Here is a 21106-nt window from a genome sequence, read left to right as displayed (position 1 = left end):
TTTTCCATACCAATAGACACACCATGGCAATCATAGACATTTAAGTAACGTGGCAAATGACTTGTGCGCCTGACAGGTAGGCTACCTAATAATAACCACAATGAAATATGCAACAGGAGATTTCTCATGGCCTTCTGTGAAGTGCATGTGGGCAAAGCAAAAGCGTTTGAGGACATCTTGTGGTTGGAGTAAAAACTACACCTCAGAAAAATGTAGGCAAGAGTTTCCACTGTGGCTGTCTTCATACTAGGGTTAAACTGCACCATTAATCAAATTTCCACATCAGTATCTAGAGCTAGAGATGTCAACTTAAATTCTATACGCAGGCCCTTAAATGTCCTTACGGCGAAACGATAGACTGCATTTTGCAGGTACAATCTAATGGTAGATCAGGTCATCATAATCAGCCAGTTTAGTCTCTACTCGACTATTAACATGACGCAGAAGTGGTTCACTCTGTAGCCCTCTGAAGGAAGGCCAGATGCCAATTAAAAACTTTTTGTCGTATACATGCACTTTTTACTCCAAAACGATGGAAGGCAGTATTGAGGCATTTGGTTGGTAATACCTGCAAATGTCAGCCGAAGAAAACCGGTTACATTGAATCTCTTTCCTCATTGAGGGAAAACGAGATTTTCGGGGTTAAAAATATTTGAGAAACACTTCGATGTTCCCATTTAGCGATATATTTGGTATATAAAGCAGGGTATTATTTAACAAGGCTACTATAATCGCTTCGTCAGGAAGCGATCGAAGAACCCCAAGATGTCGGCAAGTGCCGTATACGTGTTAGATCTTAAAGGCAAGGTAAGATAACGGAACGTTGTCAAGAAGCTACTGGTACATATCGCTAGCTAACTAGCTAACACAAACAAGTGGCCAGTAGGAATGGATAGATATAGCTAGGTAGCTATCCGTGTTTTCTTCATGTTCTGGGCAGTCAGTAACAGCACTGATGTGTATGACTTTCATAGTGTACTATTTTCTAGACTATTACAATATTGCCTTTATCGGGTTAGACATGCAGGTGTTGCTATTCTGATTAAACTTACCTGTCATTTTTACACCAGAGCTATTTTGATGCTGTGGTCTTAGTTAACTTAAAGCTAAAGCCCATCTACGTGCATTATAAATGCTATACTAGCACATATGTGATAGCTGACGTTGACGTACACTAGCATGCTATGTAAGTATCTGTCTAGGGCTGTGTTGACACTGCCAACGTAGCTATTCCGCTTACGTTACCGTGAGCGGCGTAATCACTGACTATCAGACCTCCATTGCTATTATCCAGGCAGGTGGTATTCACCTAGGTCACGTTAACTGGGCAGCAATATGTCTTTGTATTGATCAAGAAAGAATGAATAAATGTAGTGGAAGTGAGTGGATTTTGTTATGTGTCACTATCACTAGTACGGTATGTTACTCAGCTACTAGCCAGATAGCTAGTTAGCTAGCTAGATCATGCTCAATTAATTGATGCATTTGACAGAAAGAGATAGAGGAACTGTCACAAACCAGGCATTTGCGGTAACCGTTACAAAAATTAACGAAATTAACGAAGTTCGAAATTTCTGATTATATTCAGGGCGTTGAGTCTTTTTCAGAGGAGAGCATTCTTATAACAGGTAATCAGGGATGTGTTTCCCAAAAGCATCGTCAAACAACTATCGGTATCGTAGTTAAAGCAGCAATACGGAGTTCTGTTTCAAAACTAGTAAGCTAACTACCTAAAAGCCATGCAAAAACCTTGCAAACACCACCAACAGCCCAGTTGACACTGATAGAAGCTTGCCAACACACTAACTGGTGTCTTTTGGCAGTATAGCTGCGAATGTCATGCGTGTGAAAGCTTTTCTTCCATTTTTGCAGTGGGTTCCAGCCCGTTACACAGAACTACATAGGGCATATCTTGGATGGCTAGTGGGGGAGACAGATGTGTTTATCTGTCCTTCACATGACCATATGCTATCAAAGTGAATTTGAGGATGGTACCAAAACCAGTTGCCTATAAAACCATACCTCAAAAAGTGTCAAATTGTTGCATAGTGTTACTTTACATTTACCATTTTTCTTTCTTAATGGTTACCATGGTGGTAGCTCAACGACATTTTTGGGAAATGCAGTCCAGGCCTGTTTTGGTACACCTGATGCTCAGATGCTGCATGGGCATTTGTTATTCCTTGTGTGTGTGTCTGTATGTGGGGTAAATAAGTAAGTCAGGATGCAATGGGGTTTTTTTTGTCTGCCTAACAGGTGAGCATTCATGTTGGCAACATTGACTCCTTAGGGGACAAATAGTAGCCTACTTCAACTTTCATAACCCATGTGCATTTCTCTCATATTAATTGTCAATAAGCAGTGCACTGGTAACTGGCATAAGTATTTTTGGAGTGAGCAAAGATGGTATATGTGGCCTGAAGAGCCAGATGCATTTATATATTGTCAGTATTGGGTACATTACCACTGTGGCCAGACGTCGCATGGCACTCCTTTTCCAATGCCTTTTGGTTACTTTTACGCTAAAGGCGCTATTATACTCGTTTTTTACACAGAAACGTAAGATACGTAAGAGCCCCTTGCGCAGTTACGTAACCCCTCTAACTGATAGCAAGTGTTAATGGGTTCACTGGGTTTAATTAGGGGGGAGGGGGAGGGAGACGCTTAATCATCTCTGCATGGTATGCAGAATCAGCAGAGTTCACCAACAATCTGGTTTTAGGGTATGATGGGAAATGGTGTGTAGACACATTTCTTTAGTTAACTTTGCTGTCAGTTCAGTCTTTTACCATAGTATCAGGTTTATCCCAAGAGCAATGCATGTCTTTCACAGTACCATAAAACAGTGCCTTAAAGCGCCCACTTTAGTGATACTGTCATCACTATGCTTCATAGATAAAATAGAAAGAGGAGTGATCTGGTTTTGTCACACGGTAGTGGTATTGCATATGTTCCTAATGATGCATGGTCTTCACACTGTACAACAGGGGAGGATTGGGGGTTGTGTTTTGGGGAACTCCGTTAAGTTTGTTTCAAGCTGAGTTTGTTTCAGCATTGGTCAACTGTTCTTAGTGTGGAATTTCACCAATGTTCACAGTTACAGGATTTGCAGGATTTTTTGCATTTGTCTTTTTCTTTTTCAAGTTTCTTGCTATCTTGACCCAGTAGCAAGAAAAATGGGTCAAGGTTAGGGCCTCGTTGTGACGGGACATTGTGTAGATGTCCAATATTCAGGTTCAGAAATACAGCGCAAAATCCTCTATCTCTCTATGCAGTTCGCCCACTCCATCTCTACAGCTTCATCTGTCCTTGTATGTCTACTACTTCTATAAACATGCAGAATACAGCACTGATATGCGCTATTTTGATGTGAACTTCCCTATCATCATTCTCAGCCATCTCACAACTTTTTTGAGCAACAAACATGGCTGCTTTTCCTCTAACTAATGCCAGTTCAGTGCCTTCAAGTCGAAAAACAGAAACAAAAGCAGATATAGGCTATAACTGAGCATGTGATACTTTTTCAATAGGGAAGACAGACATCTTCACTAAATAAACTGACTGATATTTAATGGCCTGACAAATTAGCAGCAGTAGTTGCAGCTACATACCAAGTGCCCATTGCCAGTGCCCATAGCTAGCCTAATAGCTAGCCTAATCATAGGGTATTCTGTCCTCTACATGAAGTAAAACCAAGTAATTTCATGTGGCCAGTAAATGTAACAGTTCTACACTTGTCTGAGAAACTATCTTTTAATATTGTGCTTGCCTACTGTACAGGAGTGAAGTAGATGTATGAAAAAATTCTGAGTCTGGAAGCTACATAGGTTTGTGTGGAGACTAAGCTGTTAAGCTGTACATTCTTGGTTGGGGATTTTGGTTCCTATGACTGCAGGCACACAGCTGTGACAGAGAGGTACAGTGGGGAAAATAAGTATTTGAATCCCTGTCGATTTCGCAAGTTTGGCCACTTGCAAAGAAATGTGTGATCTATAATTGTAATGGTAGGTGTATTTTAACAGTGAGAAATAGAATATCAACAAACAAATCCAGAAAACTGCATTTTATAACATATATGACTTTATTTGTATTTGATGCAGAAAATAAGTATTTGAACCCCCAAGCAAACAGCAAGAATTCTGGCTCCCAATGACCAGTTATGTGCCCAAGAAGCACACAGATTAGTCCTCATTAGGCCTAACAAGGTACACCTGATCTCAACTGGTGACGTGTATAAAAGAAACCTGTCCAAAGAATCATACTTCACACCTTCAACCTCACCACCATGGGCAAGACCAAAGAGTTGACCAAGGAAGTCAGAGATAAGATTGTAGACCTGCACAAGGCTGGAATGGGTTACAAAACAATCGGCAAGCAGCTTGGTGAGAAGCAGACAACTATTGGTGCGATTATTCGTAAATGGAAGCAACACCAAACAACTGTCCATCGCTCTAGGTCTGGGCCTCCATGCAAGATATCCCCTCGTGCGGTATCGGTGATCATCAGAAAGGTGCAGAATAACCCCAGAACTACACAGGGGGAGCTTGTGAATGATCTCAAGGCAGCTGGGACCACAGTCACCAAGAAAACCATTGGCAACACACTACGCCGTAATGGTTTGAAGTACTGCAGAACTCGCAAGGTCCCTCTGCTCAAGGAAGCACATGTACAGGGCCGTCTGAAGTTTGCCAATGAACACTTGAATGATTCTAAGGAGGATTGGGAGACAGGATGTGGTCAGATGAGACCAAAATCAAGCTCTTTGGCATCAACTCGACTTGCCGCGTTTGGAGGGGGATGAATGCTGAATATGACACCATCCCCACCGTCAAGCATGGAGGTGGAAACATTATGCTTTGGGGCTGTTTCTCTGCCAAGGGTACAGGACGATTCCACTGCATCGAGGGGACTATGGATTGGGCCATGTAATGTGGAATATTGGGCTTGAACCTCATTCCCTCATTCCCTCCCATTGAAAACGCAACCTTAAGGATTTGGAGAGGATCTGCAAAGAGGAGTGGACCAAAATACCTCCTGAGATGTGTGTAAACCTGGTGACCAACTACAAGAAAAGTCTGACGTCTGTGCTTGCCAACAAGGGTTATTCCACCAAGTACTAAGTCATGTTTTGCTAGGGGTTCAAATACTTATTTTCTGCATCAAATGCAAATTAAGTCATAAATGTTATAAAATGCAGTTTTCTGGATTTTTTTTTGTGTTGATATTCTGTTTCTCACTGTTAAAATATACCTACTATTACAATTATAGATCACACATTTCTTTGCAAGTGGCCAAACTTGCGAAATCGGCAGGGGTTCAAATACTTATTTTCCCCACTGTATACCCTTTGGTTTCATGTGTGGGAAACTCTTATGGAAGATTTAGATTAGTACTCAGTTGTTCTTAAACGTATTATTTCAATAGATGTTGAAACGAGCCTACATATGATTTTTGTCTGTTACTTTTGTGACTCCATGACTTTGGAGTGGCTGTTTTGCAGTTCTGTGTAGCAAGAAAGTGATATAGGGCCACTATGAAACTCTTTTCTTGCCTGGGAAATACATTTTTGTCAAAGTAAGCTTCCATATGACTTTTAGGGGGTCTCTGTTAAATAAGGTCTCTGCTTCCCAGCTGCATGGTCAAGATTTTGATGATGGAAAATGTATTCCACCTAGAATAAACCATTCTCTGAATCATTAGGCCTATAGGTTAAATCTTCTGCCTTTTATCCACGGGGCAAAAAGTCAGTAGGTGCTACTAGTTGGCTAAACATTTTAGTGTCATATGAGTCAAGTTCTGAAGATCTAGGCTTGTGTCTGTAGATAGTAGGTTAAGGGTTGAGAGGAAGGTATCAGAAGTGTTTTGTGCCTCACAGCGCTAAAGCAACAGCCTTGTTCCTGTGTGCAGGTGCTGATCTGCCGTAACTACCGCGGCGATGTGGATATGTCCGAGATCGAGCACTTCATGACCCTGCTGATGGATAAGGAGGAGGAGGGCACGCTGTCACCCATCCTGGCCCACGGAGCAGTGCGCTTCATGTGGATCAAGCACAACAATCTCTACCGTATCCTTACCACACGTCTAGTTATATATGATATGACAGTAGGCCATGATTGACCTAAACAACTGTACCTTTCCAGCTAGACCCAAAACTGAGCAAAAGACTACCTGGAGGTGCTCAATGCTCTGCCTATTTCTCCAACCCTTTTCCAGATCCATTGATCAAATTGTATTGTTGCCCTTGAATGAAATCAATGTTTTAATCAACCTCATAACACATTATGTTTCTATAATTCTCACACACACACACACACACACACACACACACACACACAATATAAATAGACGTACACATACATACATGCAGATACACACATACAGAATAACCCACACACACACACACACACACACACACACACACACACACACTATTGCTCTTAACATGAAGCAGGCTCCAATAGTTGTGTATTCTGTATAGCCAAGTTTCCACCTAACACCCACTGAGGACACTGATGTATGGCCCTGTACCCTGTGATTTAATGGTCATGTGTTTTCCTTTGAGGAGCTCCCATACCACCAAACCCCTCTCACACATCCACTCAATAACTGGGTTCAAATGAACTGTGTGACTGTGCAGGTCTTGATTAATTGAAAGACTATCTTTGTCCAGAGTTATAGTTTCCTTGTTCCTAAAGCCATTTTACCTTGACCAATCTATCACCAGTTGTTGCTACATCAAAGAAAAATGCGTGTGTTTCGCTGGTCTTCTCCTTCCTCTACAAGATTGTGCAGGTAAAGGTTTTCTCATACCAGCTAAATCATCAGTTAATGTTTTGCTGACAGTTGTTCGAACAATCTATTGTTGGACTATGCATAACCCAGTGATTCCCAAAGTGTGGTGCAAGTACAGGTCAAATTGTGTATAGCAGAACTCTTGCAGCATAGTAGCCTATAACTAAGCTATTTGGTGATGAATTTATAGCCTAGTTTATACTGATATCATATAATCAGGGCCTACTGTTTAGCGGTTAAACTTTAGCCTACAATACACAGACATGCACCCAATGTGAACATTGTATGGATTAATCTCCCAGTGAATTAAAATTTAAAAGAGCTCTGATCAAATAGAATAATAATTGATTACATTAAAATTGTTCAAATATAGACACAATGTTTAGGAAAAGCTGTGCAGCAGCTGATGCGATCTGTTCGTTTTACATTTTTTTGTTAAAACTTAAATTGGAGGTAATATGTGAATGTCTCAATCTTTGGGGACCACTGGCATAACACATCCTGTCTCATTAATAACATTGGCACAGTCTGGTTCTGCTTATACCACCAGGATCATTAGAAGTGTTTGGAACGTTTTTGTGTTCTCACTACTTCTGCTGTTGTCTCATGTTCAGGTGTTCTCAGAGTACTTTAAGGAGCTGGAGGAGGAGAGCATCAGAGACAACTTTGTCATCATCTACGAGCTGCTGGACGAGCTAATGGACTTTGGCTACCCACAGACCACAGACAGCAAGATCCTGCAGGAGTGAGTGGCCGTGACCGTGGCACATTCAGACTTCATACCACTGAGAGCTTTATAATGAGCTCTGCTACTGTAGCTACATAGCAGGAGCAACAGGGTCGGTTCAGTCTTGTGCTCCAATGGCCAGAGCAGAAAGAGGAAATAAATGAGAACGAGACTCAGCGCTGTGAGAATAAGTGAATACTGATTGGCGAAAGATTAAAAAAAAATGTAATCCAACAGATAAGAGCAAATAGCCATGGCTGAGATTTTAGTCTATAAGGATAAATATATAGGAGAAAAAAAACTAACATCTATAAAATATTATCTAAAGCAGGTGCATGCTCAGAGATGAACTACATGTTTTTGTGTCGGCCATGAGCCAACAGGTAACATTGACTCACTGCGTTATTTAATGTTTGAAGCTGTTTGTGTACTGCCCTATTGTAGCTTCAGTGGTGTGAGGCATCCTGGTTTACTTCCTCTTGCTCCAAACATAGCCCTTCCAGTGAAGATAAGTCAGTTGCAAGGGTAGTTTCTCTGATTGCCAACTTTCTGCAGTTAGTCATGGTGTCAGCTGGAGTCCTGTCATTGTCAATGTGTCTGGTCAGCAGTCTCAACTTCTTCTTTGGTCAAGAGTCTCTTTTTGTTGGTTTCTCACCCACTGTCTGTGGGTATATGTGTGTGTCTTTGTGAATCTGTCTATCTGTTTGTGTGAATCTGTCTCTGTCTGTTTGTGTGTGTGTGTGTGTGTGTGTGTTCAGATACATTACTCAGGAGGGGCACAAGCTGGACACGGGGGCTCCCCGCCCCCCGGCGACCGTTACCAACGCTGTCTCCTGGAGGTCAGAGGGCATCAAGTACAGGAAGAACGAGGTGTTCCTGGACGTCATCGAGTCGGTCAACCTACTGGTAGGAAGGCTGTTTTTAGAAAGCCTGCTTTTCTTGGATGGCATCTTTCCTGTTTCTCAGACAGTGTGTGTTTGTGTCTCTCTGAGTGTGTGTGTCTGCGTGTGCTTGTGAGTGAGTGGAAACAACAATCATTTCATGAGTAAATTCCATGGACTTTGCTGACTGCCGAGAATATTAGCCGTTTCCATGTATAGCTCAGTGGCTGTTTGTCTTAACAATGGTCTGATTCATAAGAGACTCTAACAAGTGGGTGCTCAGATGTAAATATTGAATGTGATGTAACTCCGCAGTGTGCCCTGCTCTTATTTTAAGCACCTTAAGTGCTACTTAAATGTCATTGGAGATTGGGATTATTTGAGGCTGTTTTTCCTGGACCAGGACATGAGTCATTTCTGTGCTCCTTGAAGCTCCCTTTCAAAGTCAGAAACCGTGTGTCTGTAAGCAGCATTCATGAATCAGTATGCACAGGCATTGACTGTGCCACAATTGAACAGTTCTGTGACAGTGTTTTACATGGCGTTATAGACCGTAACCACAAGGCTAGAGTAGCGGACAGTGAGCTGGCTGTTTTCTTTGCACAGGTGAGCGCCAATGGCAACGTGCTCCGCAGCGAGATCGTGGGCTCCATCAAAATGCGTGTGTTCCTGTCCGGCATGCCTGAGCTGCGTCTGGGGCTGAATGACAAGGTTCTCTTTGAGAACACTGGCCGTGAGTTCTCCCCTATTCACCTCCACATTAGCAGAGATGATCGAGATAGCGGAAGGCATACGGCCTCACGTTCAGGGCAATTGCACAAGCCATTTAGATAAGTGGAATGAAATGTGGACATTAATCATCTTGTGCAAATAAAAATGACTGGGGTGTTCCTTTACTGCAGTGCAGACATTATGATGTTATAAAGAGTTCTTATGCAGCACATAACTGTATGGTGTTATTCCATGGCTTCACCTTAAGACTGACCTCAGCCACTGCCTGAATGGAGCAACACGTGGCATAACTAAAATGTCTAAATCAAGGACGGTTTATCACTCCAGTGTCTCTTTCTTGGCAGTGTGTTAATGCAGCGATACTGAAGGTTGAGATCTGTCTGTCTGTCTTTCTGTTGGAAATACCTCTTTTTTTTTTTTTTTAGGAGAATGTACCAACTGAAACACTTGAACAAACGTGTGGCTTCATAAAACAGTCACTGTGATGATGCTTGGCAAAGTAGTAATTCAGAAGTACTGGTTGTTGAATCAGAATCAGAACCAACTTTATTGGCCAAATATGTCAACTAATACAAGAAATGTAACTCCTGTTGTTGGTGGCTCTCAAGCAAGGACAATATACAGATAAAAACGAAGGTTTGGGCTATGTGTCTGATTGAGTGGCATATAGGAGTGATCCGGTACTGCTGGTTGTTGAGGTCGGTGTGTGTGTGTGTGTGTGTGTGTGTGTGTGTGTGTGTGTGTGTGTGTGTGTGTGTGTCTGTGTCTGTGTCTGTGTCTGTGTGGCCCAGGTGGTAAGAGTAAATCTGTGGAGCTGGAGGATGTGAAGTTTCACCAGTGTGTCCGTCTGTCTCGCTTTGAGAACGACCGCACCATCTCCTTCATCCCTCCTGACGGCGAGTTCGAGCTCATGTCGTACCGGCTCAACACGCACGTGAGTGTTTATATCAGTCTTCGGTGCCTTGGTTCCATGTTGTGTGTGCATGTATGTGCATTACGTGGTAGTGTTGTATTAGTTGGAGTTGAAATTGAGTGTTCTCACCATCATTAAGTTAACATTGGAATGGACACCTGTAATGACAGACAATCACCAACAGGTGGCGATCGAGCTATAGGCCTCTCAGATCTGTGTTGCGGTTCACCACGTATGATGATGGTACAAGTGTTGGTCTATTTTTCTGTTGGTAAAGCAGGTAAAGCCCCTGATCTGGATCGAGTCCGTGATTGAGAAACACTCTCACAGCAGAATCGAGTACATGATCAAGGTACACCCTCAGCAGCTCATCCTAGCTCAGCACTGACACTTTCCCGTGTTCATTTTATTATTGGTGTCTTCAATTACATGCCCACAGCTATTCATAATGCTTCCATTGTGGTCCTTTTATCATTGCTATCTTAAATTGCATGACCACAACTGTTTCTTGTTATTAAATGCCAAGATCACACCCACTCAGAACAGTGCATTTCTTAAATAAGTTCTTCAAGGATGTCGTGTTTTTAACATGATCTAAAGCTTTTATCTTTTTCTGTCTTCTCCCAGGCTAAGAGCCAGTTTAAGAGGCGCTCGACCGCCAACAACGTTGAGATCCACATTCCTGTGCCCACTGATGCCGACTCGCCCAAGTTCAAGACCACCGTGGGCAGTGTGAAGTGGGTGCCCGAGGCAAGCGAGATTGTCTGGTCCATCAAGTCCTTCCCTGTGAGTAGAGGGCAGCTAAGACTTAATTATTGTGTTTTTCTCTGGACATGAGGGTAGGCACTTAACATGGATCAGAGTCATTAGTCAGAACTTGTGTGTGTGTGTGTGTCAGGGAGGGAAGGAGTACCTGATGCGGGCTCACTTTGGCCTGCCCAGCGTGGAGGCCGAGGATAAGGAGGGGAAGCCGCCCATCAGTGTGAAGTTTGAGATCCCCTACTTCACCACCTCTGGCATCCAGGTCAGTCACTCACTCTCTTTGGCCACACATTTACACATCTGCACCCCTTCGCATCTCAACCACACTTTAAGCTGCAGTAGGACCTACATCCAGACTTAAACCAACACTGAAATATTCTGTAAAAGGGCAGTTTTCTCAGGATCAAACCTGTCCATTCTGTGGTAAATAGATTATTAAATAAGGTAGGTTTTAAACCCATAACTTTGACCGTGCCAAACCACAGTGCTCGTCAGTTAATCTACTTAGGCCTACTTTTTTACTCTCATTGTATTACACCCAGGGCTTTCAGTCATTGTTTCCCATCTAAAACACAAGGTGGCGCCATTGCTTCTGCCAGAGTGATTGATCTGCTCATGTTGTCAGGTGCTCTGCAGAGCGAAACCTTTACACAGCTGTAGAATCTCTGGGGATAGTACTTATATGTATCCGGAGTTTCAAAGCACACTGAGTGTGCAGTTTTCACCAGTGTGCTCTTAAGATGTTGAAGTCCACTCAAAATCCAAGGGTACGGAGGTTGAATTGACGTGGTTTTATGATCAAAGCGGATGTTTTCCGTTATACTTGTCAAGCTTTACCAAGCTGGGGACGTTGGGCTTTATGCTATATGTTGAGAGGAAAACCCAGTGGATAGCTCTGAAGCTTTCTGAAGAGATAATTCAGCCACATGTGGGGTCTTCCAGTGTGCGGTCCTGCTTGGTGCCTGTGTGATGGATTAGCTGTAAAGGCATGTATGCAATTCAGTTTTGTTTCCCCCGGCACCTCGTATTAAGGGCCAGAATGTGTAAATAGATATGTGTGTTTTGGATATGACTGGGAATGTGTAAAGACCCCCTTGACCCACATCTGGCAGAGAGCAGGTGGGTGGGTGGGTGAGCGAGAGAGCGAGCGAGAAGAGAGGAGAGCAAGCCCAGGCTCAGGCTACTGACTCCCGCTTCATGCTGTGAGGCAGGCATCATGCCTGGCGTTCTCACCTCCACCTCACACAAACACACACACACACACACACACACACACACACACACACACACGCTTGGTTAAACTGAGGTAGAGTTGATGGGCATTACACACACTGTTGGCAGGTTTCTAACTGAAGTCAGGCAGACCCCAGGTCAGTGTGAGTTTTGTTTGCAGATTTCCTCTCCTGGCTTGTGAATGCTGCAGGCACGCACGGAATCCATGAGTCTTCGTTGGGACGTTCACATAAAGTGAGAAGGGCTCATAGTTTCTAAGTGGTGTGTGTGGGAAAGCCAGCAGAACATGTATCAGTGATGACAGATTACTGACTTTTTGTTGATCCATCAGACCTTGTGACTGAGGCCTGTAAGACAAACACAAGACAGCAGTGTGTGTGTGTGTGTGTTTCTGTCAGTGTGTATGCATGCTGGTCTGTCTGTGTGGGTATTTCTGTCAGTCAGCAAGAGTGTGTGTGTGTGTGTGTGTGTGTGTGTGTGTGTGTGTGTGTGTGTGTGTGTGTGTGTGTGTGTGTGTATACGTGTGTGTGTCACCGAGCACACTGTAATCACTCACTTGCTAATGCTCACAAACCCAGAGTTTGCTCTCACCAACCTGTCAGATGTGAGATTGGGAATTTAAACTTAAACACAACTTACACACAAAAGATTTGTCCGACATGCAAAACTTTACTAGAACTATTCAGACAATAAGATACAACTGTTTATTGTATAGCACTAAAGATACAACTTAAGATCCAGGATTAAGTTGGCCTGACTCATATCTGGCCAGTCAGATGTCACCTGTCCAGTGGAACATGAACACAGCAGACGGAGTGTGTGGAGATCCAGTATGTGACCAGGGTCCACTCTGTGCGTTCCTGTTGAACTCTGCATTTGGTTTTTTAATGGTAATTAGTCTGAAGTGATCTTATTTTCTCCCCGCTTTAAGGAGAGAATGAGCTAGGGAGGGGCGCAGAATTTCCTCCTTTGTGGAGTAATAAGTTGTATTAAAACTGCCCACACGGAAATCAAGGGCAGAAAACCACTGTTTTAATCCAATCTGCCTGTAAATGGGGAGGACTTTTGGCAGGGTTATGAAAAAGTCAGTCCTTTTTTAATCGAATGAAGACACTGATTTACCCATTTAGGAATTGATTTCCTCTTCTTCACCCCCGCCCCCTCCACACTTTCATAATGTTTCTTCGCTTTTTTCTTTCTCTCTCTCTTTTTCTTTCTTTCTTTTTTCCACACTTTCCGGTTCAGTGGTAAACTGTCATGTCCTGAAACATTGTAGCTGGTAGTGTAGATGAGGATGTTCGATTTTTGTTAGTTTAGTTTATTTACTTGTTTGTTTGTTGTGCTTGTGTGTTTTTTTTCCACTGCTCGCCCGTTTCATTCCATCCACCTTCCACCGCTGGAAAGGCAGGTGCACTGAGAGCAAGTCTTCCAACCACACCGAGCCTTTTTTGGCGGTCACCAGTGAGGTTTTAAGAAGAAAACAAAAAGTGAATAAAAATAAGACGTCCGTAACTTTCCGTAATTTTTCACCATGTCATTACTGGCGCAGCGCAGCATAGCGGGAGATCGTGAGGCCTGAGCCGGGGTTCACCAAGGTCAGCTCTGCTGTCGCCGCGGCGACTGGCAGCCGTTTTCACACACACCAGCAGAGCCTCGGAGCAAAGAGCCCAAGAACCCGGAGCAAAACCGCCAAGACGCTTTTTGATAATCTTCCACCCCCCAATGCGTGTGTGGTCGGGCTGTCTGTGCCGACGGGTTTGATGCTCCCAAGGCAGACATTCAGACAAACACACACTAACAGAAACACGCATGCAGACACACAGAAGTACACACACACACTTACACACAGACACACACTTACAGACACATACAGACAGAAACACGCATGCAGACACACAGAAGTGCACACACACAGACACACACTTACAGACACACACACACACACACACACACACACACACACACAGACAGAAGCACGCATGCAGACACACAGAAGTGCACTTACACACACAGACACACACTTACACACAGACAGAAACACGCATGAGGACACACAGAAGTGCACACACACCCTTACACACACACACACTTACACATACACACACTTACACACAGACAGAAACACGCATGAGGACACACAGAAGTGCACACACACACTTACACATACACACACTTACACACACACACACTCACTCGTATATTGTGCTCTGGCCGGCTGCCCCTGGCGCACTGATCCAGGCGTCAAAGTCGCCACGTTAATTCTGCCAGCTCTAATTGGGAATGCCCCATGTCAGGAGGCAGGAGGCAGTCCCATGCTGGCCCCAGATCAGGTGCTTACACGGCAGTCTGGCGCAGCCGACCACAGCTTCTGATGGAGCACTGTACTTTGGACCTGCGGCTACTCTCCAGACGACCAGAAATGTTTGTAGCGCTTAATAGTTTGTTTTTTGTTTTGTTTAGGGTTTTATTTGTCTCTGCCATGATGGATGGAGCCCATTATTTTGTTCTTTGTGATAGAATGGTTACTGAAACTTAAGTAAAACTAATTCAAATGTGAACAAAATTAGATGTGGATTGGTACGTCAATCATGCAATACCGCAGCCACATGTATATGTGGTACTACAGCCACAGGACCAACTGCAGGCCCAGGCCTTTCTCAACCAGGTACTTGGATTATTTCCGTTAAGTGAGACCGAGCTTGTGTTAATTTCTCGCTGTTAAGTGAGACCGAGCTTGTGTTAATTTCTCGCTGTTAATTGAGATCGAGCTTGTGTTAATGTCTCGCTGTCGGACTCCTGGAGTGCACCGGGCCTCGGACCAGGGCATGCTCACCACAGCAGTAATGAGAGGGTGTTCAGCACCGACCATCGGAACGCTTGTACGGCCCTACAGTTCACTAGACACTACTGCTTCTGAGGGAACTGCAAGAAAAGCAGCACATATATTACACTAATCGTGCCAGAGGGAGAGCAAGAGACTTTGAAAGAGAAAGAAAGAGAGAGAGCGGGCCATTGCACACACAAACTCTATAAAATGCCATAAAAAGACCAACAGCCCTCCAAACTCAACACAAACTCTTCACTTAATCCCAGCCCATAATTCCTGGCTGTGTTGTTCGGATCTGTCAGAGCCAGGAGTATGGAAGCCGTCTGCAGTTAGTTTTAGACTCCTGACTGTCTGTCTGTCTGTCTGCCTGCCCGGTGGCCTCTGTCAGGCTAGACGCCACTCCGATCATCGGTCTCTTGGCAAGATAACTTTGCGTTGAGGGTGTGTTTGTGTGTGTGTGTGTGTGCATGTGTGGAAAGTAGTGTTCTGCCATACCTTAATTGTAAATACCAGTTTTCACTGCGAATCATTTTTAACCTGCATGAAAGTGACCTCTGCTTGGCTGCCATTTTGTTGTGAACGGGCTATTTTCACTTTTTGAGACAGGAGTGGTTCTCTTACCATGAAAAAATCTCTCCTCTCCTAAAATGTCTCAAGTGGTGCCATCTATGTAGCCTAGAGAGCTTTTTAAGATAAACTGGCATACTAATTAAGTCTCACTAGCAAACACAGTTTTGAAAATAAAGCTCAATATGTTGTGGTGCTACTTGCAGTTACTGGCAAGAGCATTGGTGCCGTGTTTGGCATTGAGTTCATGTCAGCGCTCTTTGTAAATCATCTCCAGAGACTTGGGAGACTTGGTGTGTTTGGGAATGTGGGGGAGGCACTTTTCATGAGCCTGTGAAGAAGCTCCACTTTCTTGTTGTTGTTTTAAATGACTCTATCAATTAAGTGATGCAATGTGGCCGTTGGGGGCACGAGGATGACACATAGTCACCGACAGGGCAGAAGGTGCCAGTTCCTCAATCTTTGTGCCTATCTTAACCACTTCTTCATCTGCAGCTGCTCGTTATAAAGCAAGCTCGAACTTTCCCAGGCTCCGATACTCTCGCTCCTCTTTACCCAGTTCCTGCTTGCTGCTGTAATGTTGTAGTTTGAGGCACGTGCTTGCCCGTAACCTCAAGGTTTTTTTACACACCAATACACTCGCGCAGATTTGCATATCAAAGTGTGCTGGTGCGTGTAGCCTTTATTTAATGTACAGGCACAAAAATAGAAACTTTTTCTCGAACACAAACCTGGGTGACCTTGACAACTGTACTATGGGCGTGGGAAGTTTATTTAAAGAGTCACAAATGTGGTTGGAGAGATGGTTTGACTTGAGCAGGACCTCTTGCCTTACAATGGCCCCAAACAGCCAGTGCCAGCTCGCATCTTAATTTAGGGCCACAATTTGTATGTGTTGTACAGTATACCAACGTCAGGCCTCTACTTGTTTTTGGATGACTGTCTGTGTGTTGAAAAGTCTAGCATTGAAATGGGGTGTGGAATGTCGATCATGTTGTGGTGATTGTTGGCACACTGACTAGTTTTTTCATGACTCAGCTCTGGTGTTCTATTACAAAGTTAATCAAATAATCAGTTTGTTTTGTTTGTTTGTCTGTCTTTTTCTTCTTGCAGGTGCGTTATCTGAAGATCATTGAGAAGAGTGGCTACCAGGCCTTGCCATGGGTGCGGTACATCACCCAGAATGGGGGTAAGAACAGACATTTGCCAAGTCAAGTCACATTATTTTTGGCACATTCAAAAACAGCCATAGCTGACCATAGAGCTATACAGGTCGGATGATTAAAGTAACATGGACAATAGAGCAGGTTCATGAATAGAACATTAGGAAGAAAAAAAAAATATTAAGATAAAAAAAATACATAACTATAAAAAGAGAGAAAATAAATAAATAAAAAATACAATAAAACAACACATTACAGTTTGCACTTTCCATGACTCAGGATAAACTAAGGAATTGAAATGTGCACTAAGCCTTGATTTAAAAGTGTCTTGGGAGGGAGTAGTCCAAACTTTAAGGTGAAGATTGTTCTACAGCCTGGGACTGATTGGGTAGGTTTGGGGAACAGCTTTAAAGGAAGGAATGGAACAGACTGCTTGAAAATAGATTAGCACTAAGGTGTCGGACAGTTACGTTTCTAATTGAATTGAATTGCTGCCCGAACAAACACAGACCGGTCCAAGCCATGATGCTCGGATAGCTTTGAGTGTAGGAAAAGCTGCTTGGCAAAGATTCCAATTCTATGCATTCTATGCAGGTTTTGTGCTTATGTTAATGAATCCAGATCACTTTGAATTAGGCAGACAGTGTTTGCAATTAGTTGGAGTATTTGGGGAATATTATATGGAGTGTATTGGCACCTGGGGGTGAACCAATATTATTTTACTGTGGTAGTGTCTAGTTCATTATCAACGTTGATGTTGATCGGTGGTGCGCTCTGACTCGGTCGATGGCCATAAAAGCTAAGAAAGCTAAGTTGCACAATCACCAGGGGGCCAGTCTGTTATAACTTAAAAAAAGTGATACCATTTGATAATACACCTTGCAAGTATTTCCAGTTAAAGACCTGGAGGTATTATAGAAGTGTTTACACACCACTTACTGTGCATGCTGTGGGCTGGCCCTGCAGCCATAGAGGTTCCTTGGGAAGGTGACAGACAGGTTAGGAGATTATCAACTGGGTAGTCGGCATCACAAGTTACATCAACCAAACACCTGATCGAAAGCACTTTCAAGCATTTAAGCAATGATTTATTGCAAAATCCAGTCGACGCCAGGATTTGCAATCCTACAGCAGTACAAACTCTTGATGTTGAGATGTTGAAATGGTGGGATGTTTCCTGTAAGGCTGCACTCTTAATGAAGTGAAAGTGGACATGGTGAACCGTCTGAGGAAATCTCTGGTCATCAAAAGGTTCTCTCGACGTACTGTTGTTTGAGAGCTCTGAGCTCCTACACTGGAGCCTTTACAGTGCTGGTGGTAGGGCAACAGTTGTAGTTGTAGTTGTAGTTGTAGTGAAATCCCCTGGTGGCTTTCCGCAGTTCACCTGAAATGGCCAGATCTGATCTGTGGAGTGGGTGCGGAGTTGATTAACGTGTGGCGCTCTTGTGAAACGTCATTTGCCAGGGGTGCGACTCTGAGAACAGATATAAAGTCAAAGCCCAGTCAAGATTTAACTTTACTTTGGGGCATTAAAACCGTTCATCAGTGCCACACCACTCCACAAACACACGGGAACCATCACTGTAGTCCTCTGCTGTAACAGCAGAACTACAATCTCTCCAGTGTGTGAAATATTCTTATATGAACTGAATCAGGAATGCCAGTGTCAGTGCACTGCTTTTCACCTGAAGTGACCATTAATAAAAGTGGGGGATAAATGACAAGTTCTGTATGCCTCAGCCCGTTTGTCTGATTGGCCCTTTGTCTCCCTATTTAATTCTCTGAACCCGCACTAATCTCATTTGGTCTCGACTAGTAATATTAATCTGCTCCTTCCGGTGCGGTGTGTTGTGTTGTGTAATCCCTGGCTGTGCCTGCTCTTGCAGGGTCCGCATCCTCTCCTGCAGTTCCCACTTTGTCTCGCTCCAACTGTCCAGGGTGGAGCCGCCGGGCTGTCACAATTAGATTCTTTGCTTCTGTTTCTTCTTCTTTTTCTTTGTCTTTCCCCCCCCCCCCCCCATTTCCTCCCGTTGGTTCTTTTAATTAAACAAGTCCATTTCCGTCTCTCCCTGCTTGCAGATTACCAGCTCAGGACCCAGTAGAGGAGCGATGTGGATCATTGTCACTTATCCATCGTCAAGAGCCCTCAACAGAGAGAAAGAGGGGGAGAAAGACGCCAGTACCAGTTTGTCACGGACCATCAGTGTCTTTACTGTGTCTTTGTGTGTCGGCGCGTGTGTGTGTGTGTGTGTGTGTGAGAGAGAGAAACCGAGAGAGAGAGAGAGAGAGAGAGAGACAGATCATGTTCATTTCTGAATCAATGCAAAACAAGAGGTTTACTTTTAAAAAACAAACACACAAACAAACAAAACAAATCCCTGCTAAAAAGTCCACTAGCAGGCCAGTGATGCTAGTACAGTAGGTGGATGGTGAGAGGAGATAGGTAATGAACTATACAAACTATTTGACGGTTAAAGAAGGAACATGTAGCTTGGCCAAAAAACTCTGTTACGTTATATTAGTCACAAACATGACACAGACATCTTAGACTAGATGTTAGCAGCACAGTTAGCGCCACATAGGGAGGTCAACAAGTCATTTCCACAATTACACTCAGCTGTCATCAGTGTCATAGAAAGGTCAATTGTAGAATATATTGTTTATTTTTTAATAATCAGTTTTTTTTTTTTCACCATATTCCATGTGTTAGTCATTGTTTCAGTATTATTTTTTTATGTTTTATTTAATTTAAGAAAAAATCTTTGGTGTGTTTTTTTTTTTTCCTTCTCCATATCCAATTCAGTATTGGTCTGCATTGAAGATGAATGTTGAAACCAGTTTTGCTGTTTTAGCCTTCAGTTTACAGCAAGGCTAAGAGCCGGCATGACTGTCTACACTTATAATACAGTTAATCCAATGTCCGTTCTTGGTGCCATGTCAAAGCAGGTTATCGCTTTGCTTAAGATAGCACTTTCTCTCCTGTCAGTAGATCTGCATGTAATGTTTGTTGCCATTCCTGTGTTTAACCATGGAGAACGTTTTCTGAAACTAACCTTAGTAAAGCCAAACAAATAAGGTGCAATGTGTTGCCATGATGTAATGTCCCTTTTTAAAGCTGCCCGTAAATGCAATTTTGGGGACGATGCTGTCAGTGAAATTCCTATCAGCTTCTCCCACATCTCTCAAACAGTTGACCTGTCTGTTGTCTTTGGAAATCATAAAGTACCTCTTTTCAAAACAGTTTGTCTCCGTTGTGTTGACTTTGTTCATAATTGTATGCTGTTGCTAAAGCCATGCTAAAGCACTTGAGTTGTAGAGATGCTAACCAGACAGTGCTTGATATATTCACAAACCACTGTGTGAGTTTTTCTCCTCTGGCTGTGTGACTTGTTACCAACTGCTGTTTGGCGCTGGTTCTGAGGATCTCAGTGGTTCTGATGGCTGCAGTGTTTATTAGTGCTGGCCAGTCAAACAGGAAGTCTGTAGGACGGCTTTTTCCTGATGGCGAAAAACCCTTGTATCCCTAAATCCCAACGAAATTTCACCTTATGTAATCTAGAGCCATTTTATGTGGCTGGGTTAATGCTGCTTTAAAGGGGGAGGTTCACACAATGTAGCCTGAATGCACCTGCAACAAGTCTGGGCATTAACCCTGCTCTCTGCTACATAGAAGGCTTTCAAACCACTCCACGACAAACAAGATTTAAAGTTGACACATTTCCAGGTGATTTATGGGTTAAAACAGGGATTGGTGCTCTTCCAGTCTCTCTTTTTTTATTATTATTATTTTAAACGCTCCTCAATAGTGTTGTGTGAGCCGTCGGACCTCTGATGTCACCTGCCTGTTAAACACTGTCCTGGCTAAAGCGGAAGGAATGTGCGGGAGGAAGTGACTCAAGCATCGGACCAGTGCTACGCCATCTCACCCCAGCGGCCTCCCAGCGGCCTTTTCGGACGGGTATGTAAGGCATAGAGCAGTCATTGTTCCCACGCCGCCAGACTCTTAACTGGGGTGAGGTCATAGCTTTCTCTTTAGGCCCGTGAGCCACTCGCTCACCACAGTTTCCTGGAGCCTCTCAGAGCAGCGAGCAGTGAGAAGAGGCCTTAGGAGATTATTTCTTTTGCTGATTTATTTACTTTTTCTTACCTTTATGTTGGCTTTGGGCGCCCAGAAGAGCAGACCTTTAGCCCTGAAAAAGATAATCGGGGAAATTGTGTGTTATCTGTGTTACTGCCCACGCAGAAGTAATTTCATGTACTGAGTCAAAGATATTTTGATTGACAGGTTTCAATTTCTTTATTCAGAGGAATTGTTATCATGATTGGCCAAACTTTCAGATTAAGGTCCTGAATAGATTCTGGAGAATTTAGTCTGTTTAAGGTCATGTCAAGTAAAACGTTTCTTGACTGGTTTGGTTTTGGTATGATAGAAACTGCCACTATACTAGTATTTGGTCAAACTTAAAGTCGGCTGCATAATTTCATGAATATCAGTTATAAATTCATGTA

The 21106-nt window shown here is 43.4% G+C and overlaps 1 protein-coding gene across 2 annotated transcripts; it reads left to right on the top strand.

The window, feature by feature from the left end:
• The first annotated feature begins 565 nt into the window (after nt 1-565).
• Nucleotides 566-19837, top strand: ap1m1 (adaptor related protein complex 1 subunit mu 1). 2 transcript variants are annotated; one of them, XM_042705517.1, is made up of 12 exons: nt 566-807; nt 5908-6064; nt 6725-6792; nt 7407-7537; nt 8278-8425; nt 9007-9133; nt 9924-10066; nt 10326-10397; nt 10673-10831; nt 10944-11069; nt 16548-16623; nt 18677-19837. In XM_042705517.1, exons 1-12 carry the CDS (start codon nt 766-768, stop codon nt 18697-18699), a joined length of 1272 nt encoding a protein of 423 aa, XP_042561451.1. In that variant the 5' UTR covers nt 566-765; the 3' UTR covers nt 18700-19837. The 2 variants fall into 2 exon arrangements, with proteins under 2 accessions (XP_042561451.1, XP_042561450.1); XM_042705516.1 differs by having other exon boundaries at nt 10323-10397.
• The last annotated feature ends 1269 nt before the right edge of the window (nt 19838-21106 follow it).

This window comes from Clupea harengus, unplaced genomic scaffold (assembly GCF_900700415.2).
Source record: "Clupea harengus unplaced genomic scaffold, Ch_v2.0.2, whole genome shotgun sequence".
NCBI lineage: Eukaryota > Metazoa > Chordata > Actinopteri > Clupeiformes > Clupeidae > Clupea > Clupea harengus.
The sequence above is the reverse complement of the archived record's forward strand: the minus strand, read 5'-3'. Positions and strand labels throughout refer to the sequence as shown.